The 25,438-nt window shown below is 43.2% G+C and overlaps 3 protein-coding genes across 3 annotated transcripts; 2 read left to right on the forward strand and 1 right to left on the reverse strand.

Annotated features, from left to right (window-relative positions):
- The first annotated feature begins 3,322 nt into the window (after positions 1 to 3,322).
- On the forward strand, positions 3,323 to 9,841 carry LOC139284043 (GTPase IMAP family member 8-like). The gene is made up of 4 exons (XM_070904197.1): positions 3,323 to 3,370; positions 4,766 to 4,825; positions 5,154 to 5,720; positions 6,726 to 9,841. Coding segments are annotated over exons 2-4 (2,820 nt in total). The 5' UTR covers positions 3,323 to 3,370; positions 4,766 to 4,824; the 3' UTR covers positions 8,978 to 9,841.
- A 2,073-nt stretch (positions 9,842 to 11,914) lies between these two features.
- LOC139284184 (GTPase IMAP family member 8-like) lies at positions 11,915 to 20,040 on the forward strand. Its single transcript, XM_070904374.1, has 6 exons — positions 11,915 to 11,999; positions 12,219 to 12,325; positions 12,442 to 12,530; positions 13,844 to 13,929; positions 16,533 to 16,592; positions 16,869 to 20,040. Exons 4-6 carry the CDS (start codon positions 13,908 to 13,910, stop codon positions 18,752 to 18,754), a joined length of 1,968 nt encoding a protein of 655 aa, XP_070760475.1. The 5' UTR covers positions 11,915 to 11,999; positions 12,219 to 12,325; positions 12,442 to 12,530; positions 13,844 to 13,907; the 3' UTR covers positions 18,755 to 20,040.
- A 726-nt stretch (positions 20,041 to 20,766) lies between these two features.
- Positions 20,767 to 24,780, reverse strand: LOC139283611 (actin, cytoplasmic). The gene is made up of 9 exons (XM_070903607.1): positions 24,712 to 24,780; positions 23,870 to 23,994; positions 23,634 to 23,762; positions 22,882 to 22,992; positions 22,640 to 22,724; positions 22,252 to 22,413; positions 21,924 to 22,115; positions 21,556 to 21,737; positions 20,767 to 21,380 (listed from the first exon to the last, which is right to left on the reverse strand). Exons 2-9 carry the CDS (start codon positions 23,990 to 23,992, stop codon positions 21,237 to 21,239), a joined length of 1,128 nt encoding a protein of 375 aa, XP_070759708.1. The 5' UTR covers positions 23,993 to 23,994; positions 24,712 to 24,780; the 3' UTR covers positions 20,767 to 21,236.
- Positions 24,781 to 25,438: the final 658 nt, after the last annotated feature.

Below are 25,438 nucleotides of genomic sequence, written 5' to 3' on the forward strand. Positions count from 1 at the left end.
GTAAACTTACGGTATCCCGCAAGGGACAAACAGCGTGAATTGCCGAACATGCTGCGGCGCAGACAGCGCAACAGTGCCACCTGGTGACTAAAACAGGCAACTGCCCAACATCTGCATTCCTGCAGGAATGTGTGCAGCAGCTCTCGGTTTGGTAAAACACGGCGGAGAGTCTCGACGGGTGCAACCGTTTCTTCGTCTGGACGAACAGCATGAGCAGCATTTCTCTGACACCGTGAAAACTAAAAAGCAAACACAGAAAATCGCTGCTCACTATTCCTTTCGACAACACGAGGCTGCCAACGAGTCTTTTACAAACATACAAACATACATATTTAACAGTGTGACAGCTGCGTATGAAAATGTTGTAGCTGTCGACTTTCTGAACAACTTAAACAAAGATAGATACAACACACGTCGCTCCGCTCACATGAAGGGCTGCTAGCTTGGATGCTAATGTGTTGTTATGAATCTTAACCACACAGGTTCCCGGGCTGACCGAACATTAAACATACAGATTACCGGGCCTCAGGAGTCAAAACAAACACCTAGCGGTGTGTTCAGAGTTTGTGGGAAATGTCCCCTTCAGCCGAGCTGACCAACAGAAGCTGGTCACTTATAGTTGGGGCTGGCTCAGGTGAGCAGGGACATTATTCAACTCCTACATTCACAGATATTATAGCAAATATGACACCTAAACAAAACAGCTATCAGTTCAACTGCAAATCAGAGGAAACGAAATGTTAAGAATAATTACGGAACATGTGGAGTTTCAAAAATATAAATGGTGTAAAAAGAGTTTGTACACAGTGAAAACATGTCCATCTTCTTCTCTGCTTGTATCAAACGTGTGTTTTCCACCACAGAAGACTGAGTGTCCTTCACAGTTCAGGACACGCTGTTTAGTCTGTTTTCACCTTTGCAACTTCATCCTTTTGACAGACACCTGAACGTGTTGCGGAGTCCCGCCCATCCCTCGCCTTCACTTTCACTTTGGCTTCTCACTGGTGACCAGCAGACCAACAGAGATGACCTGCACATCTGTCTGTACATCTGTCTGTAACTTCATGTCTGTACCTTCATGTCTGTACATCTGTCTGTACATCTGTCTGTAACTTCATGTCTGTACATCTGTCTGTAACTTCATGTCTGTACATCTGTCTGTACATCTGTCTGTACATCTGTCTGTAACTTCATGTCTGTACATCTGTCTGTACATCTGTCTGTACATCTGTCTGTAACTTCATGTCTGTACATCTGTCTGTAACTTCATGTCTGTACATCTGTCTGTACATCTGTCTGTACCTTCATGTCTGTACACCTGTCTGTACATCTGTCTGTACATCTGTCTGTACCTTCATGTCTGTACACCTGTCTGTACATCTGTCTGTACATCTGTCTGTAACTTCATGTCTGAGCTGGAGACGCCTTGTTGTTCACACACACACACACACACGCCGCAGGTTACTTCACGTAACTCCGAGAAACGCGGAACTCCAACAGTTTGGTTGGAAAACTGGTTTTGCTTTGATCGTGGACTCAAGAGGACGTGGTGCAAGTCCAGCTGAAGCTGTCGTTGTTTTATCTCCGGTAGGTAGTATTAGTATCAACGGCAGTTCCGCCATTTTAGATCAACAGAAGCAGGAGGAAGAGTTCTAACTCCCGTTAAAGTCACATGAACGCACATGAAAACTTGTGTGTGTGTGTGTGTGTGTGTGTGTGTGTGTGTGATGTGGTTCCTTGATATCCTACTAAATAGAATGAACTGAGAACATGTTTGGTAACTGTGTCCTGGTGGTTGTGGTGGTGTCCTCATGCTACAGGACAGTGGATGACTCGGAGCTCTTTGACTTCAGCAGAATCCCTCAGAGGTCAGAAGACGCAGAGCAGCAACACTGACACCAGCACGTCTTCGCTGTTTGTCCAGAGACGCTGTTACTGAGTTCATCACAGCTGCCTGAGTGGATGAGCGAAGAACAGAGTTCAACGTAACAGAACCGAAATTCTCTTCTTCTTCCCTCCAGCTGAATCAGTCTGTGATGTTTGCATCGGAATCAAGACTTTCCAAGCCTGCAGGAGGTGACCCCCCCCCCCCACACACACACACACACACACTACATGTTATATTAAGTCTGCACACGTGTTCGAAACATTGCAAATATTCTTCTTCTTATTGTTCATACTGTGAATTTTGTACATTTCCTGGTCAATATTTTGCACATCCCATCAGAACTGTGCAGCTCTTTCATTTTATTTCATTTTATTGGCAATTTTCTATTAATGCTTCTTGACTTGCAGTACTTGCTTTCATCTTTCTTTATATTTTCTACTTACTATGCACCATTATATCAAGACAAATTCCTTGTATGTGAAAACCTACTTGGCAATAATCCTGATTCTGATTTTGATTCTTCATTAATCTGGATAACTCTGGATAACTTTCTCTGTCCACATATTACACACAGACCCTAGATCAGGTCTGTGAGTCGTGAATAAAGCGCATCTGATTGGACAGCCGATCTAAACGGCGCCTAAAGGTGTCATTTTACGCTGAAGCATATATTTTATTCCTCACTTTCAGTTTGATTTAAAAAAAAAAATGCTGAGAATAATTCCATAATGTGAATGAAATGTTGGCTCTGCGTTGCTCAGCCACGTCTTCTCTCACTGTTCACAGATTACACAGACGATAAAAGAACTGCAGCATCAGCCAGACTAAAGTTAGTCATAACTGTTCAGGTCTACATTATCTCATCCATATTAATTGACATGATTACTGACAATTATTTATGATCAAATGTATTCATTCGATTTAGATTTAGACTTAGAATTTACAATCTACAAGTCACAGCAGCAAAGACAGAAAGGTGCAGAAACACACAGCAGACAGATAACTAATGCTTCAGTTAATCATAGAACAAGAACTGACCACATTTAACAACTCAGGGCAGTTTAATCAGGGACTGGTAGCTGGTTACTACCTGTATCCACTTACTTTAGGGGTTGAATTGAATTCATTGAGGAGGAGAGTGCAGGCAGAGGAACAGGATGCAGACTGCAGTTCACTTCGCGGCCACCGGTGTCATTAAAAACAACGACTTTCTGAAAACTCCACATAGAAACTTTAATGGAAGTGAAACTTTGCTCAAAAACATATTTTACTCCATTCTGTGCCGCAGTTTGTTTTGGGATACAAAATTTACCAAAAGAGTTTCCAAGCTGCAACAAAAGACCATACCAGTGTACTACAGTTTGAAAGTGATTAAAGATATTTTAAACGTGTTCATATCTGAGGTTTTCTGTATTTCTACAGAGGAAGATGGTGTGAAACCCCAGCAGCGTGGCAGCAGCCCTGACAGACTGCGCCCTGACTGTGAGTCTAATTAAGCTGAATGAAAACCTGTTCGGCATTTTGGTGCCGCCATGCCGCCCACGGTGGCGCAGTGATCTGACTTTGAAATTAAACAACCTGCTTTTCTCAGATGTGATCCGTGGCACAGTAACTGTAATGTTACTGAATGTGCAACCCCTGTCGCCACTTGTTACTAGAAAGAAATCACATTACTGTAAAGGTGTCAGTATGCTTAAAACAAAGTGCTTGTCAGATTGCCAAACAGTGTCTAAAACCCCTCTCCCACTCCGGTGCAATCTCTTCCAACCGTTAAAGACTTTAAAGGTGGCCTCCCTCCCTTCATTCTCTTTAAGTGACATCATTTTGTTTATATATTTGATTTGGATGATTTTTAATTTGTCCTCCTTTGCAAAGCTTAATCTACACACACACACACACACACACACATATCAGAAATATGAAGAAAGAAAAATGCTCTGCATTGCAGTTTTGAACCTACTGGCTTCTGGGTGGCTCTAGAGGCGTAAAGTCTGAATCGTTTTTCTTCCGTTCAGTTTAAAGAGTCAGTGAGGGGAGCTCCCTGCAGTGAAGTGTGTCATGAAGTCACGAATCCTGTTGATGACATTCCCAAACAGGCAGACTTGCCACTGGCTCGAGTTCAGTTGTTTAAACAGCTTCCTGGTCTATTGGTCTAGACTGCTTTAGGCTATTCACCATAAAAGGCAGATGATTGGGAATAATATTGACATGTTTGGCCACACAATATGTCCATCTGGATATCTTGGAAAGTCTTGATTCCGATGCATTCTTTATGGCCTTATGGCGATTTGTAGCAAGAAGTGGTAACCCCCATAGGAGCCCTAGGAACCCTGTGAAGTCTTTACTGACTGCTGCAAAAACTTCTGAAGAGGACATGTGAAGCTAAAAAGGGCATTTCATGAAATGGTCCCTCCGCTTCAGGAGCAACTGCTGCAGCACCAGGTTAACTTCCATTTCAAGCCCCCAAGTTCTGCACATTTTGACCGTATCAAGTAGAGAGAAATAAAGTCTGTGAAAGATTGTCAGATGGTGGTCCTGGGTAGCCAATCTGTCTCTGCTGCTGTCCTGCGTAACATCCTAGTGGAGGCACAAAGGAGTCTAAACCTAAAACAGGATTGTACCTCACCTTAACCAACATTTGGTTGCGTGATCTTGATCATTTTGTCGTTGCATATGCAAACACTGTTGGAATAAATAAGTTACGATGCTGTTATTAAAGGCAGGTTTTTGTTTTTTTCCAATATCATCATGTCTGGCGAGTAGTTTAAAGTAGACGTCAACCGTCATTGCTCATTTGAATGATCACTGTCCTGAGCAGACCTGTTATAGACTACATGTGATGAATGAAAGATTTTACATATTTCTGTATCCTTACAGTCACAGATGATGGGCAACCTGTGGAGTGCATTGACAGCTATGAATTTCTGCCTCCTCACAGTAAGTCAGTATGAACTGAGTCAGATTTATGTATTACACATTATGTAACGTTTAATAAGGTCTGAATTTCCAGTGTTTCACCAGTGGTTGAAAAAACTGAAGCAATTATTTAATTAATTACCTGCTAACTCCAAAGATGATGGGCAAAATAAATTATGAATAAATTAATACCTAATATTTAAGTTGCATTTTATATCATTTGAAGAGCTACGAAGTCAGTGAATTTGCAATTCAGTGATTCTCTCCACATCCACTTTAAAAAGGCTGGTTGTACTTTGAGTTTATTGTCTTCATTAAATCAACATTCATTGAGTTTTTTTCATTTCAGTGTCTGAGCTGAGGGTTGTTCTGCTGGGGAACAGCTGGTCTGAGAGGAGAGCAGTGGGGAACTTCATACTGAGAAAGGCTAAGTTCAACACTGAAAAAGCCCCAGACTGGTGTCTGAAATTCATTACACAATTTCAGGAGAAAAAAATGGTTGTCATCAACACTCCAGATCTGCTGCATCCCAACATCTCTGACAACAAACTGAGAAAAGATGTAGAGACCTGTGTGAGACTCTCTGATCCTGGACCTCATGTGTTCCTGCTGGTTCTACAGCCTGAAGACTTCACTGAGGAACACAAGCTGAGGCTCTGCAGAGTCCTTCAACTCTTCAGTGATCGATCATTTGATCATTCATTGGTTCTGATATCAACACCCAGAGAGGAGAGTCCAGGTTTGATGGAAAAGGATGTGCAAGACCAAACACTGAACAGCATGATCAGGAAGTGTAGATATAGATACTTGAAGCTGAAGAACCTTGAACTTCCAGAGCTGTTGACACGTTTGGGTCAAACTGTGAAGGAGAACAACGGACATGTGAGCTGTGATGTGTTGCAGGGTGCAGCACCAGGTTCTGATCAGGAAAGCCTGAAACAAGGAGTCATATTTAAATTGGATCCTACAAAGGCTGTTGGTAAGTGCAGGACAGTAATTCAGTTAATGAGAACTTTATAATTACCAAACATGACTCATGAATCATACTATTGTACTTGTCTTTTTCAGAAATTTCCAGTGAACATACCCCCTCCCATCAATGTAAGTAAATCACATGTTATTGTCCAGATACATACAGTAGCAATATATAATAGATATATGTTGACCTGTAGTATCGCTGACTGAAAAGAACCCATAATGAGCAAACTGTAATAACCTTACAGGCATGCTACTTTAAGTATTTGTACCATGGAGAATTATGGTTCATATATCGAAATGCTGAGGGCACATGGATTTTGACACAATAAGAAGCAACTGCTCATTAGTGTCTGAATCCCTCTTTGTTGAATTAATGAAGGATTGCAAATGTAATGAACTGATGAGAATGTGCTCACTGGAGTCTTAAACCTAATGTTATATCCTTGTTATTTCATAGCATGTGAACTCAGGATTGTGCTGCTGGGAAAAAGTGAGGACAAACAGACAAAACTTGGAAACTTCATCATCAGGCACCAACGTTTTCATCACCAAAAAAACAGGCGCTGTGTGTCCACCTGTGGAGAGTGGAGAGGAAACCCAGTAACAGTAGTGAAGACTCCAGACATGTTCAGTCTGTCTGTGGCAGCAGTCAGAGAAGAGATGAAGAGCTGTGTGACTCTTTGTCCTCCTGGACCAAATGTTCTGCTGCTGTTAGTGAAGCCTCCTGAGTTCACTGAGGAGGACAGACAAACACTGAAGTTCATCCTGAGCTTGTTTGGTCAAGATGTCTTTAAACACTCAATGGTCATCAGCACACATGAGGGAGCAGGTGTCTCTGTTCGTCAGCTGCTTGAAGACTGTGGAGGAAGACACTACAGCATGTCTGAAGACAACCACATGTTACTGATGGAGAAGATTGAGAACATTGTTCTTAAAAACAAAGGAACCGTCCTCACCTTCACTGAAGAGACCATCAGACCAAAGTCTGGACACATGAAACCAGCTCTAAACCTGGTTCTATGTGGGAGGAGGGGAGCAGCGAAGACTTCAGCAGCCAAGGCCATTTTAGGTCAGACAGAGCTTCATCCAGTCTCCAACTCATCAGAGTGTGTTAAACATCAGGGGGAGGTGTGTGGACGCTGGGTGTCCCTGGTGGAGCTGCCTGCCTTGAATGGAAAACCTCAGGAGGCAGTGATGGAGGAATCACTCAGGAGTATCTCCCTCTGTGATCCTGAGGGCGTCCAGGCCTTCATCCTGGTCCTACCTGTGGGCCCCCTCACTGATGAAGACAAGGGAGAGTTCGAGACCATCCGGAACACATTCAGCTGTCGAGTCAATGACTTCACCGTGATTCTGTTCACTGTGGAGTCAGATCCTACAGCTCCAGCTGTTGTTGACTTTGTTCAAGAAAACATGGACCTCCAGGAGCTCCGTCAGAGCTGTGGAGGAAGATGTGTTGTTCTCAACATCCAGGACGAGCAGCAGATCCCTCAGATGTTGGATGATGTGGAAAAGATGAGAGCTGAAGGATCCAGATGCTTCACAAAGGACATGTTCACCAAGGCTCAGATGGAGATGGTTTCAAGACTTAAAGCTGAACTGCAGGATGTTAAAAAGAAACGTGAGATGGGAGCTGATGACGAACGTCAGAGCAGAGAGTGTCTCAGGATTGTGCTGATTGGGAAGACTGGCAGTGGGAAGAGTGCAACTGGAAACACCATTTTGGGCAAAGAACATTTTAAATCCAAAGCCAGCCAGAAGTCTGTCACCAAGTTTTGCCAGAAAGCAACAGGAGAGATTGATGGACGAACTGTGACTGTGGTCGACACCCCCGGCTTGTTCGACACGACTCTGTCCAACGATGACGTTCAACAGGAGCTTGTGAAATGCATCAGCTTGTTGTCTCCTGGACCTCATGTCATCTTACTGGTGATGCAGATCGGTCGATTTACACAGGAGGAAAAAGACTCTGTGGAACTGATCAAGAGATGTTTTGGCAGGAATTCACAACATTTCGTCATTGTTACATTCACCAGAGGAGATGAACTACACAATCAAACATTTGAAAGTTACGTAGAAGAAGACTGTGATGTCTTTGTCAAAAAACTTATACATGACTGTGGAGATAGACATCATGTTTTCAATAATAAGGATCAGAAGAATCGTACTCAGGTCAGCGAGCTGCTGACAAAGGTTGAGACACTGGTGAGGAAAAATGGCGGCAGCTGCTACACCAATGAGATGTTCCAGGAAGCCGAGGCAGCAATAAAACAGGAAGTAGACAGAATCCTGAAGGAGAGGGAAAGAGAGATGCAGAGACAGAAGGAGGAGCTTGAACGAAAACATGAGGAAAAAATACAAGCAATGAAAAGAAGAATAGAAGAACAAACTGCAGAAATTGAACAGGAGAGAAAACTGAGAGCTAAACAACTTGAAGAAATGGAGGAAAACATCAACAAGGAACGTGAGGAGAGAAAGAAAGAACAGGAAAAGAGAGAAAAGGAGGACAACGAAAGGAAAAGGCAGGAAGAAGTTCAACAACAGGAGTGGGAACAAACACTCGGAGCTATGGAGGAAAAAATCAAGTCAGAATCAGAGGAAAAGGAAACCATTGACAGAAAGCTGGAGCAGAGCAGAGAAGAGATGAGGAAGCAGAGAGAGAACTGGGAGAAGGAAAGAACTGAAGGGTGGCAGAAACGATATCAAGAAGATGAACAGAGACGACAGGAGGAGCAAACAAGACTTAAAAAGCTTCAAGATGAATACGAGCAAGAAAGAGAAAAACATGAAAAGAAAAGAAAAGAAGAAGATCGAGTCCGAAGAGAAGAAGAGGAGAGGGAGAGAAAAGAATTAGAGGAAAACTACAAGAGAAAAATAGATGACATGAAGAAGAAACATGAAGAGGAGGCCAGAAAACAAGCTGAAGAACTCAATGAGTTCAGACAGAAATACACTCAGGACTTTGCAGCTTTGGTAGATAAACACATGGAGGAAATAAAAGACATGAAGCAAAAACATCAGAGACAGATGGAAGACACCGAAGGGAGACACAGCAAAGAGTACAAGCTGTTGGAAAACCTCTCAAGCCACAAAGCAAAACATCTAAAACAAGAAACTGATGACTTGAAGAAGAAGCATGATCAAGAAATCAAAGATCTGAGAGAAAAATACCGACGTCAGTGCATCATCCTCTGATTGTGATGATGACTGTTGTTCTTCATCATGTCAGCTGACTGAAGATGATTCCACATGTAGGCCTCGTCACTGACACGTGTCACACTGACCACCGACACTCATCACGTGTTGACTACTCCAGTTTACCTGCACCCAGCTACACCCAGCTACACCCAGCTACACCCAGCTACACCCACTGCAATCCAACACAGTAGCCCGACGATAAATCGTACCGTCCTGAAACTCTGAACTCTGACATTTTATTGACACTGTCGGAGAGGAGAGGGCACTCTGAGGTCATTTCAAGGCCACTGTTTGTGGTGGGGTTGTTTTGGACAGCATTACCTTGAAAGGCGTTTCTAATATTTTGTCCGCAGCTGCTGACATAAACGGGGTGGACAAAATATTAGAAGCACTTTAGCTTGCTATACTTAAACTAGCTACACATTTGAACTCATTTATCCTCTAAAGTACTTATATGTCGTTTGCTTTGATATATTAGGGATGGGGATTTAAATGCTGAGAGCCATCATTCAGCAATGTGAATTACAATAAATGAAATTTGTGTGAGCCCTCCCTCTTCACATCTCTGTGCTTATATATAAGTTTATCTGTCTTTCAATATTTCACATGATTGTGATGTTTTTAGTTTTTGTCTGGTGGCCGAGTTGGTTCACTGAAGGGCCAGAAATGTTGTAGTTCAGCTTCAACTTTTGAAGATCTAGAAAGAAAGGCATTAGTGCAGTGCAATTATTTGGGTTGTGTGTCTTTTGTTGAGTTTTTGTTCCTTAATAATTGATTTTTACAATTGTAGGAATATATCAGTATATCAGGTTTAATGATGCCTTTTTATCTGAAGTTCTTTTTTTTTAACTCCACAATCTGTTCAAGTATTCTCTCGTTCCTGAAAATAAACTAAATCACAATGAAACTGAACTACTTCTATGTTTCATGTATCTTCTACTGATCTGTGAAAACCTCAGCACAGATTATTGAAGTGATAATACAGAAATACAGAACAGAGCACACAGGTTTGTCTTTGCCATCTGATTGAGTGAAGATTCAAACATCATCATCACTAACAAAAAGTTCAGTCGTGGAAAGTGAGAACACATCCTCATAAAATGTTGACGTACTCGTGCTTAGTTTCCTACATTATACTAAAATATTGTACTTTTTACTTCATTACACGTATCGGCCAGCTATAGTTACTGCTAAGGTTACTTTTACTGTAGTAAAGGTTTGCATTCAGGACTTTTACTTGTGAGTATTTCTGTAGTGTGGTGTTGCTACGTGATCTGAATAGCAGTTCTTCCATCACTGAAAAAGTTCCACAACAAAATAAGGCCAGGAAGGGTTCATCAGTAAGGACATATTGTCAGTAATGCAATTACAAATACACATATACACATATGAACTGCTAGAAATGTGCTCACATTAGCACGTTTACAAAAGTGTGGTTATTCCTTTATGCTGTGAACAGCTGCAATGACTGAAACCAGGCCTGTGTTTTCTCCTGCAGTATATTCTGAATCAATAGAAACTACAGGAACCTCATGAGGTAACGCTCTGATAACCAAATGACTGTCTTATTTACATACAGTATATATGTTATACATGTTTTAAAAGCTAATAGATGGAAAATCAGCCGTGCGTGTGTGTGTTTCTCATCTGCTTGTGATTTAAGATGTAAGCATGTTTAACTCCTGTGTTTTATATGTTGGTGGTGAGATGAGCCTCCGCTTTAGATTTAGATCACAAATTGTGTCGTTCAGTCGGTGTTTGTGAAGATCTACTACTGCATTTTGTTGCTGATGCGGTTTTCCTGCAACACACATTTGTCCAAACACAAAAAGAAGCCTGTGTCAGCAAAGACTTCTCTGTCACAGTAACAAGCTTTCAACAGGAGGCTGACTAAACATCACCACAAACCAAATCTCTGTGTGTGTGATGTGTCCAGCAGGTGGCGCTCTAACAGCAACAAGTGAAGTCTATTTGAACTACTACTACTGTTTGTAATTCAATTCAGTTCACCTTTATTTATATAGCATGTCATGACACTTTACAGACAGAGCAGGTCCAGACCGACGCTTTCTAAGACGAGAGACGACAAAGCTCAGAGACACTCGGGGAAGATATAAAGTTAGTAACGTGCACTGACATGAATGTGTACAGATTAATTAATAATTACGTCTTTATTAATGACTCCTCTCCTGTTTAACTTTGGTTGAATTAATTTAAGTGGTCGGGGGGGGGGGGCAGACACAGTCATTATGGGGTTTTGGGGGTAACTGCTCTAATGGAAGCGCAGAGAAGCGTGTAGGACTGCGACTCTGGGTCCTGGTCTGGACTCTGGGTTGTCACGGTTTTGGTCAGATGGTTTGCTGGACTCCACCTGGCGGTTGGATGGTGACCTGCGGCACCTGTGGTCGCTGGTGTCGCGGACTTCAGGTGTGTGACTGTGGAGCTGCCAGTGACCAGGATGTGCTCCTCGGTGTTAGAAACATGAAGTGGTTGGTGGTGAACAGTGGGCTTCTGCTGGGGGCTGTTTCCTCCGGACAGTTATCGCTAGCTGCTAAGCTAATGTAGCCGGCAGAGCAGCGTGTAAACTGTCAGATTAGCTAAACAAGTCGCTAAAAGAAGGAGAGAGCAGGAGTAGCGCGCGTTTCACTGCTTAGCGGCTGTATATATATTATAATGAAATATATAACAAACTAATAGAACTTGTTTGAGCTCAGAGCAGCCAAACACAGGTTAGCGGTGACACAGAACCCGGAAGTGAAGCAGTACGCTCAGCGCAGTACGTCAGCACGTCCCGCGTACGTAAAGGGACAGAGAAAAAGAGGAAGAAGAAAATAAGTACAGCTGTATTTTGTTAGAGAGTGAAACAGTGTTTTCGCTGTGATTATTTCCAGCTCAGAAGTGCGCATGTTGTGTTACTGAGTATTCAGAAAAGCATCTGAACATGTGGAGAATGTCGATGGGAAACTTTGTCTTTACTTTCACTATCATCGTCTCCTGATGGCGCAGCAAGAAGCAGCTGGTGAGGAAGCCCCACTGACGGGTCGATTGTTATTATCATGTTATGAAAGTGATTCTTGATGGCTGTTGAGCGGGTGATGGTGGTGATGGGTGGAGCACTAACACAACAGCCTGAATATAACGCTCCCTCACAATAAACTCCAAGTAGTGGAGTCGAGTTTGTGCGAGTTTACGATGTTAGATATCTAAGCTCTTCCTTGTTTTCTCTGCTCCACTGCAGATAAAACAAGGAAGTGAAAAGTGAAGCCCTGACTGATGGCTTCTAGTGAAAAACGACCATGAGGCCTCCAGTGTTAGTACTACTACTGAAGTAATACTACTAAACAGGTGACAACAGAGAGCTCTGTCTAAAGGGCCTCAGCAGTGTTGGAAATACATTGAAAACAGACAGAGAAGAAGACCCTCTGTTGTTTAACTGTGCATGTATTTGTTTCGTTTTTCAGTGCAGATAATTACCACGCGGCCCCTTCACAGATTTTGAGGATGTACCGCTGTAGCTCTTTTCAGACCTGGAATCAGTAACGCTGCTGGCGTAAGTACAAGCTTTCGTCATCCAGACTTTGGTGTCCGTTAAGTAAATGTTTGTTACAGCTTCACTCAGACGTGACAGGACTGTGAAGAGCCACAATGGTGGAAGATGTTTACAGCCTGGTGTGCAAGAGGCAACGGTGAGATGTTCTCTGTGTCCTGGAAGAAATAACCCGGGGTCTGCCAGACTGTCATGGAAAAGTCCTGAGAAGTAACTGTTTTGTCCATATTGTTGACATGTCCTGGAGAAGTTTCTGACTTTCTCTAACAGGTATTCAAATCATGAGAAGTATGCCAACAGAACTTCATCTTTGGCCGACGAAGGAGAACTCCTGTGGGTGTCTCACAGTTATGTTTTAATTGAATACTCTGAAATCCCCAGAATACCTCCTGGGCAGGTTAATGATGACCGGATCATAACATGTGGCAGTTTGTGGCAGTAAGAAAAGGGTTTTGTAACAGCTGCCTTAAAATTACAGATGTGATTGAAGGAATGACATGTTGTTGGAGGACGAGTGCAGGCCTCTTTCACAGCAGAAAGTTTGATTGAATTGTTTGATTCATCGATCGTCTTTATGTCTTTACGATCATCAAGGGGAAATCGATTTGTGGTGTGGGCATTCAAACACATTTCTTTAGAAGGGCATAAAGGCATCAGAGAAATACTATACACCTGATAAATAGAAATCCTTTATTGATCCCCGGGGGGGGAATTATACAGCACCGGTGCTCCATTCAAGAAAGTAGCATACATTTAGAAATGAGAGTATGTACAAAAATAAGAAATAAAATAAAAAATATACACATTTACAATATTTAAGTGAGAAATAAAAGTAAAAAATATACAATGACAATGTATATGTATGTATGTATGTATGTATATGTATTGCACTGACATTTAAAGAATAAATAATGAGGTAGTATATGGCAGGTGAAGCAGATCCAGAATCAGTCTGACACTCAGAGGGAGGAGTTGAACAGTTTGATGGTCACAGGAAGGACTGATTTCCTGTGGCGCTCCGTTGTACATAACACACAACATTAATAAAACATTAAACATTAATACACAACAACAAAGACACCTACATGCAGTGCAGCTATGAAAGTTGATTTCACCTGTGCTTTCTTTTTGTTTTTGTGCACCTGAAACTCCTGAAACAGAGCCAGAGAGAGAGAGGTGGTACTGAAGTTCAGACCAGTGCCATCACTGGCATAGAGTCACATGTTGCTATCTGAGACAGCCACAGAAAGAGAAGTAGCTGCAGGTTGTTAAGTGTCCTGGAGACTGAGAACCGTTTTGTTCTTTTGTGTTTGAAGGGTTTTCTAACCAACTGTTGGTCTCCAGCTGAGCTTCTTCTGGTGATTCCAGCACAGTGACAGTATGGCAGCTGCTGCAGCATCTGGTGAGTACAGTCAGATTTACAGCAGAAATATAGACTTCTGCACTAACTATGCTAATATATTCATACGTACTATGTTTTAAGTCGAATGAAACATACCTGGATCCTGTCTTTCCTGTGGAGACACAGAATTATATATAGAGGAGTCTATACTCCCAATATTGGATCAGTAGTCAACACTGAGAATGTTTAGGAATAACCATTGTTGTATTGTAGTGTTTGAGGCAAGATTGTCTCGGAGAGGGTCAGTACTTTTCGAGGGGTCACCTCTATGTAACAGTACATACAGTATCTACAGTATCTACAGTATTTATCTACAGTATCTAACAGTATTTATCTACAGTATCTACAGTATCAAACAGTATCTACAGTATCTAACAGTATTTATCTACAGTATCTACAGTATCTAACAGTATTTATCTACAGTATCTGCAGTATTTATCTACAGTATCTACAGTATCAAACAGTATCTACAGTATCTAACAGTATTTATCTACAGTCTCTACAGTATCTAACAGTATTTATCTACAGTATCTACAGTATCTAACAGTATCTAACAGTATTTATCTACAGTCTCTACAGTATTTATCTACAGTATCTACAGTATCTAACAGTATCTAACAGTATCTACAGTATTTATCTACAGTATCTACAGTATCTAACAGTATTTATCTACAGTATCTACAGTATCAAACAGTATCTACAGTATCTAACAGTATTTATCTACAGTATCTACAGTATCTAACAGTATTTATCTACAGTATCTGCAGTATTTATCTACAGTATCTACAGTATCAAACAGTATCTACAGTATCTAACAGTATTTATCTACAGTATCTACAGTATCTAACAGTATCTAACAGTATTTATCTACAGTCTCTACAGTATCTACAGTATCTAACAGTATTTATCTACAGTATCTACAGTATCTAACAGTATCTAACAGTATTTATCTACAGTCTCTACAGTATCTAACAGTATCTAACAGTATCTACAGTATTTATCTACAGTATCTAACAGTATTTATCTACAGTCTCTACAGTATCTACAGTATTTATCTACAGTATCTACAGTATCTAACAGTATCTAACAGTATTTATCTACAGTCTCTACAGTATCTACAGTATTTATCTACAGTATCTAACAGTATTTATCTACAGTCTCTACAGTATCTACAGTATTTATCTACATTATCTAACAGTATTTATCTACAGTATTTATCTACAGTATCTACAGTATTTATCTACAGTATCTAACAGTATTTATCTACAGTCTCTACAGTATCTACAGTATTTATCTACAGTATCTACAGTATTTATCTACAGTATCTAACAGTATCTACAGTATCTACAGTATTTATCTACAGTATCTAACAGTATCTACAGTATCTACAGTATTTATCTACAGTATCTACAGTATCTAACAGTATCTACAGTATCTAACAGTCTCTACAGTATCTACAGTATTTATCTACAGTATCTAACAGTATTTATCTACAGTCTCTACAGTCTCTTACCTTGAGATGAAGTTCATACAGTGGTACAATCCTTAGGGACAATGTTTTTTCCATCAGCACTTCAACCAGGTTAAACATAGTTTTTTAGCCGTTACTCAGTCAAAGACAGTTTTTACTGTTGGCAGCTCATTCGGTCGCCCTGTTTAGGATTGTCTCATCCACAGTGTGGGATCGCAAACAGAGCTACTAGCTGCAGTACCTTTAATCCCTCAATTAAAGCGTTATCTAAGAATATTACATCACATCATTATTTTAAAATCATCACCTTAACAGCTGTGAATTTGGAGCTCCAGAGCGTTCAGGGCTGAGCAGCAGATAGTAGAAGTCTGTTTAGCTTTAACCTTAGCTTAGCAGCCAAATGTATTCTGAGAACTGTCAGCAGGATCATTTGGGTGCCGTCAGATGTCTTTAGCTTCAACATAGTAAGATGTGCTGTAGCTAAAGTGGACAACCACCACTTTTTAATGTCAGGATGAGTGTTTAGAATAGACAGAGTAATGCTGCTGCTTGTATCGAGAGTTGAAGTGAAATTGGACGTTCTGTGGGTGCAGTTCTGTATAGTCGTGGCCTGTTGACAGAAAAATGGAGTTTGTTTTTGAGTCCTTCTGGTAAGAAAAGAATTCTTTGCAAAAATAATGAAATAGCCTGTTTGAAACGTACTCATCCAGAAGTAGCATGTTGCAGTTGCACACAGCCGGGGGTGTTACCTACCTGGTATCCCTTCCATAGCGTGACCCACTCCCTCTGCGTCGCGCCAGACAGTCAGCTCCTTGCTGAGCTGCGTTGTGGAGAGAGTAAAACAAAAAGATTTTTTACTTCTTGCAGATCCAACTCCTTTGTCATAGTTGACGGGGAATATTGCAACAGGTGTAATTCTGCTTCAGTTCAACGGGCCAAAATGGCACGTATTGAAATCATAGTGATGTGCATGAATATATATGTGCACTTATTATCTTCAGCTACTTTCCAGCTGCTTTTCAGAATGCCTCTGTGCTGTGTAGATGACTGGCACCAGGATTGATGGGCTAGTTCTCTACACCGTCCACACTGCTTAGCTCTTTTAAAGTCATTTTTCTCTGTTTTCTCACAGAAGGAAACCAGGAGAGACCTCTGAGACACAGCAGCAGCTATCAGTTTATTCCCCCTTCAAGTGAGTTCAGCTGCCTCTGTTTCGGTATTCTTCCCAACAGCCTTAATGTTTATCTGGAGATGTTGTCGGAGCAACCAGCAGCCTGCTAAAGTAGCTGTGCTATTAAACCTACTAAAAGTGCAGCATATTGACAGCTGGATCACGACCAAAACTTTTTAAGAGAACTCATTTCCAGATACAAATGACTCCAGTTCAACCAGTTAGAGTCATGTTTCATCATGTATCAGGTCGAGTTCAGCACTAGATCATCTTTCTAACTCAGTGTTTTCTTTCCAGTGTCTGAGCTGAGGGTTGTTCTGCTGGGGAACAGCTGGTCTGAGAGGAGTTCAGTGGGGAACCTCATACTGAGAGAGACTGAGTTCAACACTGAGGAAGAACCAGACGGCTGTCTGACAGTCAGAGGACCGTTGAAAGAGAAAGAAATAGTTGTCATCAACACTCCAGATCTGCTGCATCCCAACATCTCTGACAACAAACTGAGAAAACATGTAGAGACCTGTGTGAGACTCTCTGATCCTGGACCTCATGTGTTCCTGCTGGTTCTACAGCCTGAAGACTTCACTGAGGAACACAAGCTGAGGCTCTGCAGAGTCCTTCAACTCTTCAGTGATCGATCATTTGATCATTCATTGGTTCTGATATCAACACCCAGAGAGGAGAGTCCAGGTTTGATGGAGAGACACATGGAACAGCCTCCATTAAAAGACATGATCAGAATATGTAGATACAGACACCTGAAACTGAAGGACCTTGAACTTCCAGAGCTGTTGACACGCTTGGGTCAAACTGTGAAGGAGAACATCAGAGAACATGTCAGCTGTGATGTGTTTGAGGATGAGGATGAAGGTTTAATCATGAAACGACAGTCTGTGTCTGGACACATGAAACCAGCTCTAAACCTGGTTCTGTGTGGGAGGAGGGGAGCAGCAAAGACTTCAGCAGCCAAGGCCATTTTAGGTCAGACAGAGCTTCATTCAGTCTCCAACTCACCAGAGAGTGTTAAACATCAGGGGGAGGTGTGTGGACGCTGGGTGTCCCTGGTGGAGCTGCCTGCCTTATGTGGAAAACCTCAGGAGGCAGTGATGGAGGAATCACTCAGGAGTATCTCCCTCTGTGATCCTGAGGGCGTCCAGGCCTTCATCCTGGTCCTACCTGTGGGCCCCCTCACTGATGAAGACAAGGGAGAGTTCGAGACCATCCGGAACACATTCAGCTGTCGAGTCAATGACTTCACCGTGATTCTGTTCACTGTGGAGTCAGATCCTACAGCTCCAGCTGTTGTTGACTTTGTAAGAAAGAACAGAGAAATCCAGGAGCTCCGTCAGAGCTGTGGAGGAAGATGTGTTGTTCTCAACATCCAGGACGAGCAGCAGATCCCTCAGATGTTGGATGATGTGGAAAAGATGAGAGCTGAAGGATCCAGATGCTTCACAAAGGACATGTTCACCAAGGCTCAGATGGAGATGGTTTCAAGACTTAAAGCTGAACTGAGGGATGTGAAACAGAGGAGTGAGATGGGAGCTGATGGTGAAAGTCAGAGCAGAGACACAGAGAAATTCATACAAAGACAAGTGGAGAGGATTCTGAAAGAGAAGGAAGAAGAGATGAAGAGAAAGGATGAGGACCTCAGGAGAAAACATGAGGAAGATTTGAAAACACTGAAAAGGAAAATCAATGAGCAGCGTGGAGAAACTGAACAGGAGAGAAAACTGAGGTCAAAACAGCTGAAGGACAAAGACGAATGCATGAAGAAGGAGCGTGAGGAGAGAAAGAAAGAACGGGAGGAAGAGGAAAGGAAATGGAAAAAACAAGGAGAAACTCAGCGACAGGAATGGAGAAGAAAACTGGAAGCTTCAGAGAAAATAGTTCAATCAGAAAGAGAGCAAAGAGGAAATGCTGAGAGGAAGCTGGATCTGTGTAGAAAAGAGATGAAAAGAGAGCGAGAGGTCTGGGACAAGGAGAGGAAGGACACCTGGGAACAAATACGTCAGGAGGATAAACAGAGTCTGCAGGAGGCGAAAACAAGCTTCAGAAAGCTCCAAGAAGAGTACCATCAGAAGAGAAGAAAATGGACGTATTCTTTGTTTGTGCTGCTGATGTTTCTGTTGATTTTGATGTGCTATGTATTCACACTCACTGCAGAGACGAAAGAACACACATGAAGAGCTTTACAGCTTGCTGGGCTGATGAAAGGGTGCAAGTCTGGACTTTACAGCTGAATGTCTGCGTCTTGGATGGAAGTGATCCAGTCAAACACACAGACACAGATTTATTCACCAGCCATACTGACAGCGCACTACAGTGACAAACACCTAATGTTGTTTTGAAGTGTGTAGCAGTGAGAAGTAAAAATCAGATGTTATGGCTCCTAAATTCAGTCTTCTCAAACCTGCGTTCACTGTGTGGCTTCAGCCGAGAACATGACCATGTCAGCAGTATTCACGTTACTGCAGTCTCAGAAGATGTCACGTGCTTAAGAGCAGTGTTTTATTACTCACTACTGAATTAATGGAAAAGGAAGTGCGTTACTTGTATATATTATTAATTACTGTTAATTACATGTTTGCTTTACTCAGCCACCCGTAGAAATAGACAATGAGCTGGCGTCCATGTTTTTCTACATCTTTAGCACCAACACCTTCAGGTTGGGAGCCACACTGCCCCCGCTGACTTTCTACACTCAACCATCTTCAAACTCAGCATACAATATAAAAGTTGTGCCGCAGCTGGGCGTACATTTACTAAAAATAACAGAATCATGACAGACAGATTCACTCATTTGCTGAGGAGAGAGATCCATTTCCTTTTTATCTTGTAATTTATGTCATTTTCTGACTTTACTTAGTTAGTACTCCCTCAAGCTACTGCAAATCTGTCTTATTTACATCCTTTAGCAAACTGGTCACGATCCATCCAAGCATAAGGTGGCTTCCTTTTGAGTTACAAAACTGTGCAAAGAGCATCTTGTGTTGTTCAGGTAATAACATTAATATAACTGATAATTAAACATTTCAGTGTTGGTATTATTGTGAAAGATGTCATTTGATAAAAAGGAGTTTGAACTTATTTGCCAAGGTGCAGGAGAAGGGAGCTGATGTTTTTCTGTTCAGAAGGTAGATGAGGAGTCTCCGATGACTCTGGTCATTTCTCCTAACAGCTGCTTTGCTCTGTGACTGCAGTGTAAAGATAATGCTCGAGAGCTGTTTGACGTGGTGTTTTGTATTTCTTCATTTTGAATGTAGTGTTGATCAAGTTCACCATAACCTCTGATGTAGCTGCCTCCGTCACATGTTCCCCTCCAATTTTACATCCTTAACTTTAAAACAAGACACATCTGTTGTCTGGGTTCATTTATGTTTGTTGGTTTTGTTCAACATTGTGAAAGATCTAAAACTCTGGCAACTCTTTCTCACAGTGTTGCTGAGATGAATAAAATATTTACTGTGAACTGTATTTTTCTGTTGGTGTTATTCCATAACAAGAAGTTGTGTGTACAAAGATACACAAAATATTAGATCTATATCTTGTGCACACAAGAAAATACCTAATAACTAAGATTTAAAGAGGCACGGGATTGGGGCTGTGTAGTATTTAGTCGTGCAGATAGTTTTGTTCCTCTGACACCACCCAGGATGCTGCAGTAACAGGCAGGTGGGACAGGAAATAGTGAGGGCAGGTTTACTAGCATGAACTGCAGGCTTCAGAAGTGGAACTGGTTATTGGGTTTAGTCTAATAAGATCAGAAATATGCACATTGCAGTATTAATGCACTACTGACAGTCACATTTGATTATTATTACCTCATACTTTGATAAATATTGTATGTGCATCATGAAGAGCTCTGTCCTTCACCGCCTTATCTTAGTTTGTTCTTCTATTCTAGCATCTTTTGGGAAAGTACGATCAAACAAAAATACAGTGAGTTTGAGGCACTTCTTCCAGCCCAGAGTCTTTCCTGCAGCCTTCCTCAGGCTGCAAGTACAAACATAAGCCAAGGACAGTGGCCTCTTTGTAAACCGACAGAGTAAAAGAGTGAGAGGAACTCGAACTGAAACTGTAGAGACCATTAATACGTATTGATGTAAAGCAGTTTGCATCCATCGTGCTAAGAAATGAACATTTTCTGGATCTCAAAACACCCAAAGGCATTTTAAAAAGAGACACTCTGAGAAGCTTTAAACATTAAATGTTGGCATTTTATTGATCAGTAAACACTCGTGTCGAGTATTGATACAGTTTGACTCTGACAGTCAATTGACAGAGCGGACGAGGAGAAAAGCCGATATTGACGTGCAATTTATTGCATGAGATTGTTAGAGGTAGAAAAACATGGGCAGAAAGATGTTCAGTGATAATACTGTTTGTTTTGTTTGACTTTTAGTAGTTTATCACCAGGAGGAGTGAAAGCTGTGGGCAGACAGAGGAACATGGTCAGATGCTTTGCTGTTGTAGGTTCAGCAAGTTGCTGAGGACCTGCAGAGACATTCAAATGTAAACCGTCGCTTGATTCATCTTGTATGTGGCATCTCGCATCGTTTAGTCTGTTCACACAAGATAAACCAGAGACATTTCTGGATGGAACAGTTGAAAAGCATATTAACTTCCGCGCTGGGGCAGAGGAGGAGGACGACGGCGTGGAGCTTTCTAGAAGCACTTGCGGTGGACGATGGCGGGGCCGGACTCATCGTACTCCTGCTTGCTGATCCACATCTGCTGGAAAGTGGAGAGGGAGGCCAGGATGGAGCCGCCGATCCAGACGGAGTACTTCCTCTCTGGGGGAGCGATGATCTGGGGGTGAGGAGAGAAAAAGGAGTCCGACAGGACGAGGCGATGCTCAATAACAGCAACAAAAGCTTAAATATTAGACCTCGATTTAATGTTACTGAGACTATTTCAAGAAGAGCTGCAGCAGTTCTATCAGAAACATCAGGTTTGAAAAGTTAACTGAAAACTAAAGCTGTACCTTGATTTTCATGGTGGGTGGGGCCAAGGCGGTGATCTCCTTCTGCATACGGTCAGCGATGCCGGGGTACATGGTGGTGCCGCCGGACAACACGGTGTTGGCGTACAGGTCCTTACGGATGTCCACGTCGCACTTCATGATGCTGTTGTAGGTGGTCTCGTGGATGCCAGCCGACTCCATTCCTGAACACAGTTCATCAAGTGTGGAGCTCTAATACATGCGACCAGAAGAGGCTCTGAGGCTGCAACTATGCAGACGCTCCGATGGCAGGAGAGAACTTTCATTACTGAGAAACGCTCAGAAACTCTGTACGAGATCTTTAATAATAAAAACAGAAAAGTAGAATTAAAGCTGAACTCGTTACCCACCGATGAATGAAGGCTGGAACAGCGTCTCGGGGCAGCGGAACCTCTCGTTGCCGATGGTGATGACCTGTCCGTCAGGAAGCTCGTAGCTCTTCTCCAGGGAGGAAGAGGAAGCTGCCGTCTGCATCTCCTGCTCGAAGTCCAGAGCCACGTAGCAGAGCTTCTCCTTAATGTCACGCACGATCTCACGCTCGGCTGGAGTTCGAGAGTTGAAATGCGTGTTACAAATATTCTGCAGCCAATCAGGAGCTTCATCTCCTCTGTTGTTAAAAGTTACAGGCCCCAGGTCATAAATTGGGCCTCTATTTGTGTTATGAAGTAGAAGTCGTACCGGTGGTGGTGAAGCTGTAGCCTCTCTCGGTGAGGATCTTCATCAGATAGTCTGTCAGATCTCTGCCAGCCAAGTCCAGACGGAGGATGGCGTGAGGCAGAGCGTAACCCTCGTAGATGGGCACAGTGTGGCTGACGCCGTCACCGGAGTCCATCACGATACCTGCAAGACAAAAAGCACACACGAATAGTCATTTCGATCATGGTTCTACATCAAGGCCGTCGCCGAAATGCGTTCGGCAGCACTTCCTCTAACGGTCACTTCACGCCAGAATAAGAAAACCCAACTTCTATGTGTCATTTCAAAGCAGGAAACTGGTCAAAAGCCAGCATGTTTTCAGACGTTCCAGCTTAGAGAGACATGTTTGTGGCTGCGTTAGAGGTCTCACCTGTGGTACGACCGGAGGCGTACAGTGACAGCACGGCCTGGATGGCCACATACATGGCAGGACAGTTGAAGGTCTCGAACATGATCTGGACCAAAGAGAAAGACAGACGTCACTGTAGAAGCCGTGACAACTGAAGACAAAACCCTGTAGCTCCTCTTCATTTTCCTTTGGTTCCATAAGCTCACCGCAGATCACGGTCACAATAAAGCAGCGGACTTGGAGCATTTGTTACGAACACACACCTGCGTCATCTTCTCCCTGTTGGCCTTGGGGTTGAGCGGAGCCTCCGTCAGCAGGACTGGATGCTCCTCAGGAGCGACACGGAGCTCGTTGTAGAAGGTGTGATGCCAAATCTGCAGCACAGGACAGCTGGTTAGTGTGACAGCCAATCAGAGAGAGGCAGCCAGATGTGAAGGTGAAAAACAACACACATGCAGGAGGTATGCTACTTCCTATTCTTGAATGGCAGCATCTGTAACTTGTCTAACCACCCCCCCCCCCCCCCCCCCCGGGATCAATATCGTATTTCTGATGTGCAGCATTAAATGGAAATACTCCAGTAAAAGTACATTATACTTTACTGCCATTCCCTGGAAGATATAACGTGTACTCCACTACATGCCTTTGAGAGCTGCAGTTCCATTAACACAGATATCATCTAATGAGAAGCATCATTATAGATTAAGCTACCAACAGTATTTAAAGTCCATCTTTCACCAGCTGAACTTTCAGAGAGTAACTCATCGCAGCACCAACACTGAACTGAGACGGCCCCTCGGCATTAAGAGTACGTGTGCTTCACTTGTGAGACAGCTGTTCACTACGGTGCTGCGACAGAGAGACAAATCCTTCTTCCACTAAGACATCCGATCATGAAAATGACTAAAGAAACATCTCAGCAGCTTTCATTCGTGTCCAGCCAACCAGGAAGAGTTTGAGATGACAGCCATCATTTCATCCTGACTGAACTCAGGGAAACATCAAGTGTCTTCACCTTCTCCATGTCGTCCCAGTTGGTGACGATGCCGTGCTCGATGGGGTACTTCAGGGTCAGGATGCCCCTCTTGCTCTGGGCCTCGTCTCCCACGTAGCTGTCCTTCTGTCCCATTCCCACCATCACACCCTGCACACACACACACACACACACACACACACACACACACACAGGTTACCTGGCGCTTAGATTTTAGAGTCCTGAGACGCAGGTGACGTTCACCCTGGTGTCGGTACCTGGTGTCTGGGGCGGCCGACGATGGACGGGAAGACCGCACGGGGGGCGTCGTCTCCGGCGAAACCGGCCTTGCACATACCGGAGCCGTTATCAACAACCAGGGCAGCGACGTCGTCCTCCATTTCTGGAAGGAAGCATTTAGAGTCATGAACCTTTGGACTTCAGTGCCAATATGATGCGAAAATAAGGAGAAGTTACAAGTGTTGAAGCGTCAGAAACCGGTGCAGACCACACCTGCACCCCCCCCCCCCCCCCCACTGACTGTTAGTAACACTTCCTGTAAGTCCCTGATCTAACACACCAACATGTTCCTGGTCTGGTTTCTCTCCATGGTCATCTTCCTCCGAGACAAAAGTTAAACTAGTCTCACTCTGCACCCCCCCCCCCCCCCCCGCCCCGGGGGGACAGCTGTTTGTCGGGCGTGGCACTTCAAGTCGTCCAACCTGATCAGCTGTACTGTGTGACGGTTTTCATCCCGTCTCTTCAGGACAAGTTCAGACACAACAGACTCTGTGTGTGTGTGTGTGTGTGCGTGTGCGTGTGCGTGTGTGTGTGCGTGTACCGGGTTAAAAGAAGAGGTATTCCGTTCCCGCGTTAAACGCAGAAAACGAACGACTTCCCGGGACAATGTTGTGCGCGTGGAGGCGCAGCTTTGAAACGTTTCCCGGGGAAAGAAAAAAAAAGTGCAACTCGGACAAAAATGCGTTTCTAAAGGTTGAACGTTGAACGGCTGAAGCCTCCCGTCATCACCTGCCGGTCACACACCTGAGGAGGCTCCGCGTCCAGGAGTCTGACCCGTGGATCTGTGAGACTGCGAGACTACATGTATAACATGTCTTACCTGTGCAGGTGAGTCTTGGCTGTGTCTGAAGGTGAAGGCTTGCAGGTGTTTCTCCGCCCCAGCTGTGCTCGGTGAATGCAGCATCTCGAGCCAAAACACATCGGTTTTATTCGCGCTCGCGGGACTGCTGGCGTTGTCCATAAAAGGTAAGGTTCTCTCAGCCTGCGCTCTCATTGGTCCAGGTGAGCAGGATCCCTCAGGTTCTCTCAGCTCGCGTCCTGATTGGCTAGAGAAGGCATCTGTCACGAGGGAGGGGGGAGCAGGATAACAACAAGTTTCCCTTCAGGGTTTTTACAGAAATCCTATTCCACCAGCAGCAGAGCTGTGATTGGTCCGTCAGACCGGAAGGAGTGGAGATTGAAGAGGAGGCTTCTCAGGTAAAAGTGATGCAGTAAAAAGTACAATATTTCCCTCTGAGATGTGGTGGAGGAGAAGTAGAACGTGGCATGAAAAGAAAAGTACCTCAGATCTGTACTTGACTACAGTACTTGAGTACACACACGTCGTCACGTTGTAGTTCTGATTTACGTCCAACCGGCAGACGACGATTACAGACGGTTGGTGTTCGGTAAAGGCTGCATAAAACCTAAAAATAAATATTGTATTACAGTGTGTTAAAACTCTTGTAATTTAGCTTTATTCACTAATAAATCCTTAAACCTTAAAACCCCTGAAATCTCTTTAATAAGTGGAATAAACCAGGACCTGAGAGGGAACCAGGACAGAT

Source organism: Enoplosus armatus, chromosome 4 (genome assembly GCF_043641665.1).
Source record: "Enoplosus armatus isolate fEnoArm2 chromosome 4, fEnoArm2.hap1, whole genome shotgun sequence".
Classification (NCBI taxonomy): domain Eukaryota; kingdom Metazoa; phylum Chordata; class Actinopteri; order Centrarchiformes; family Enoplosidae; genus Enoplosus; species Enoplosus armatus.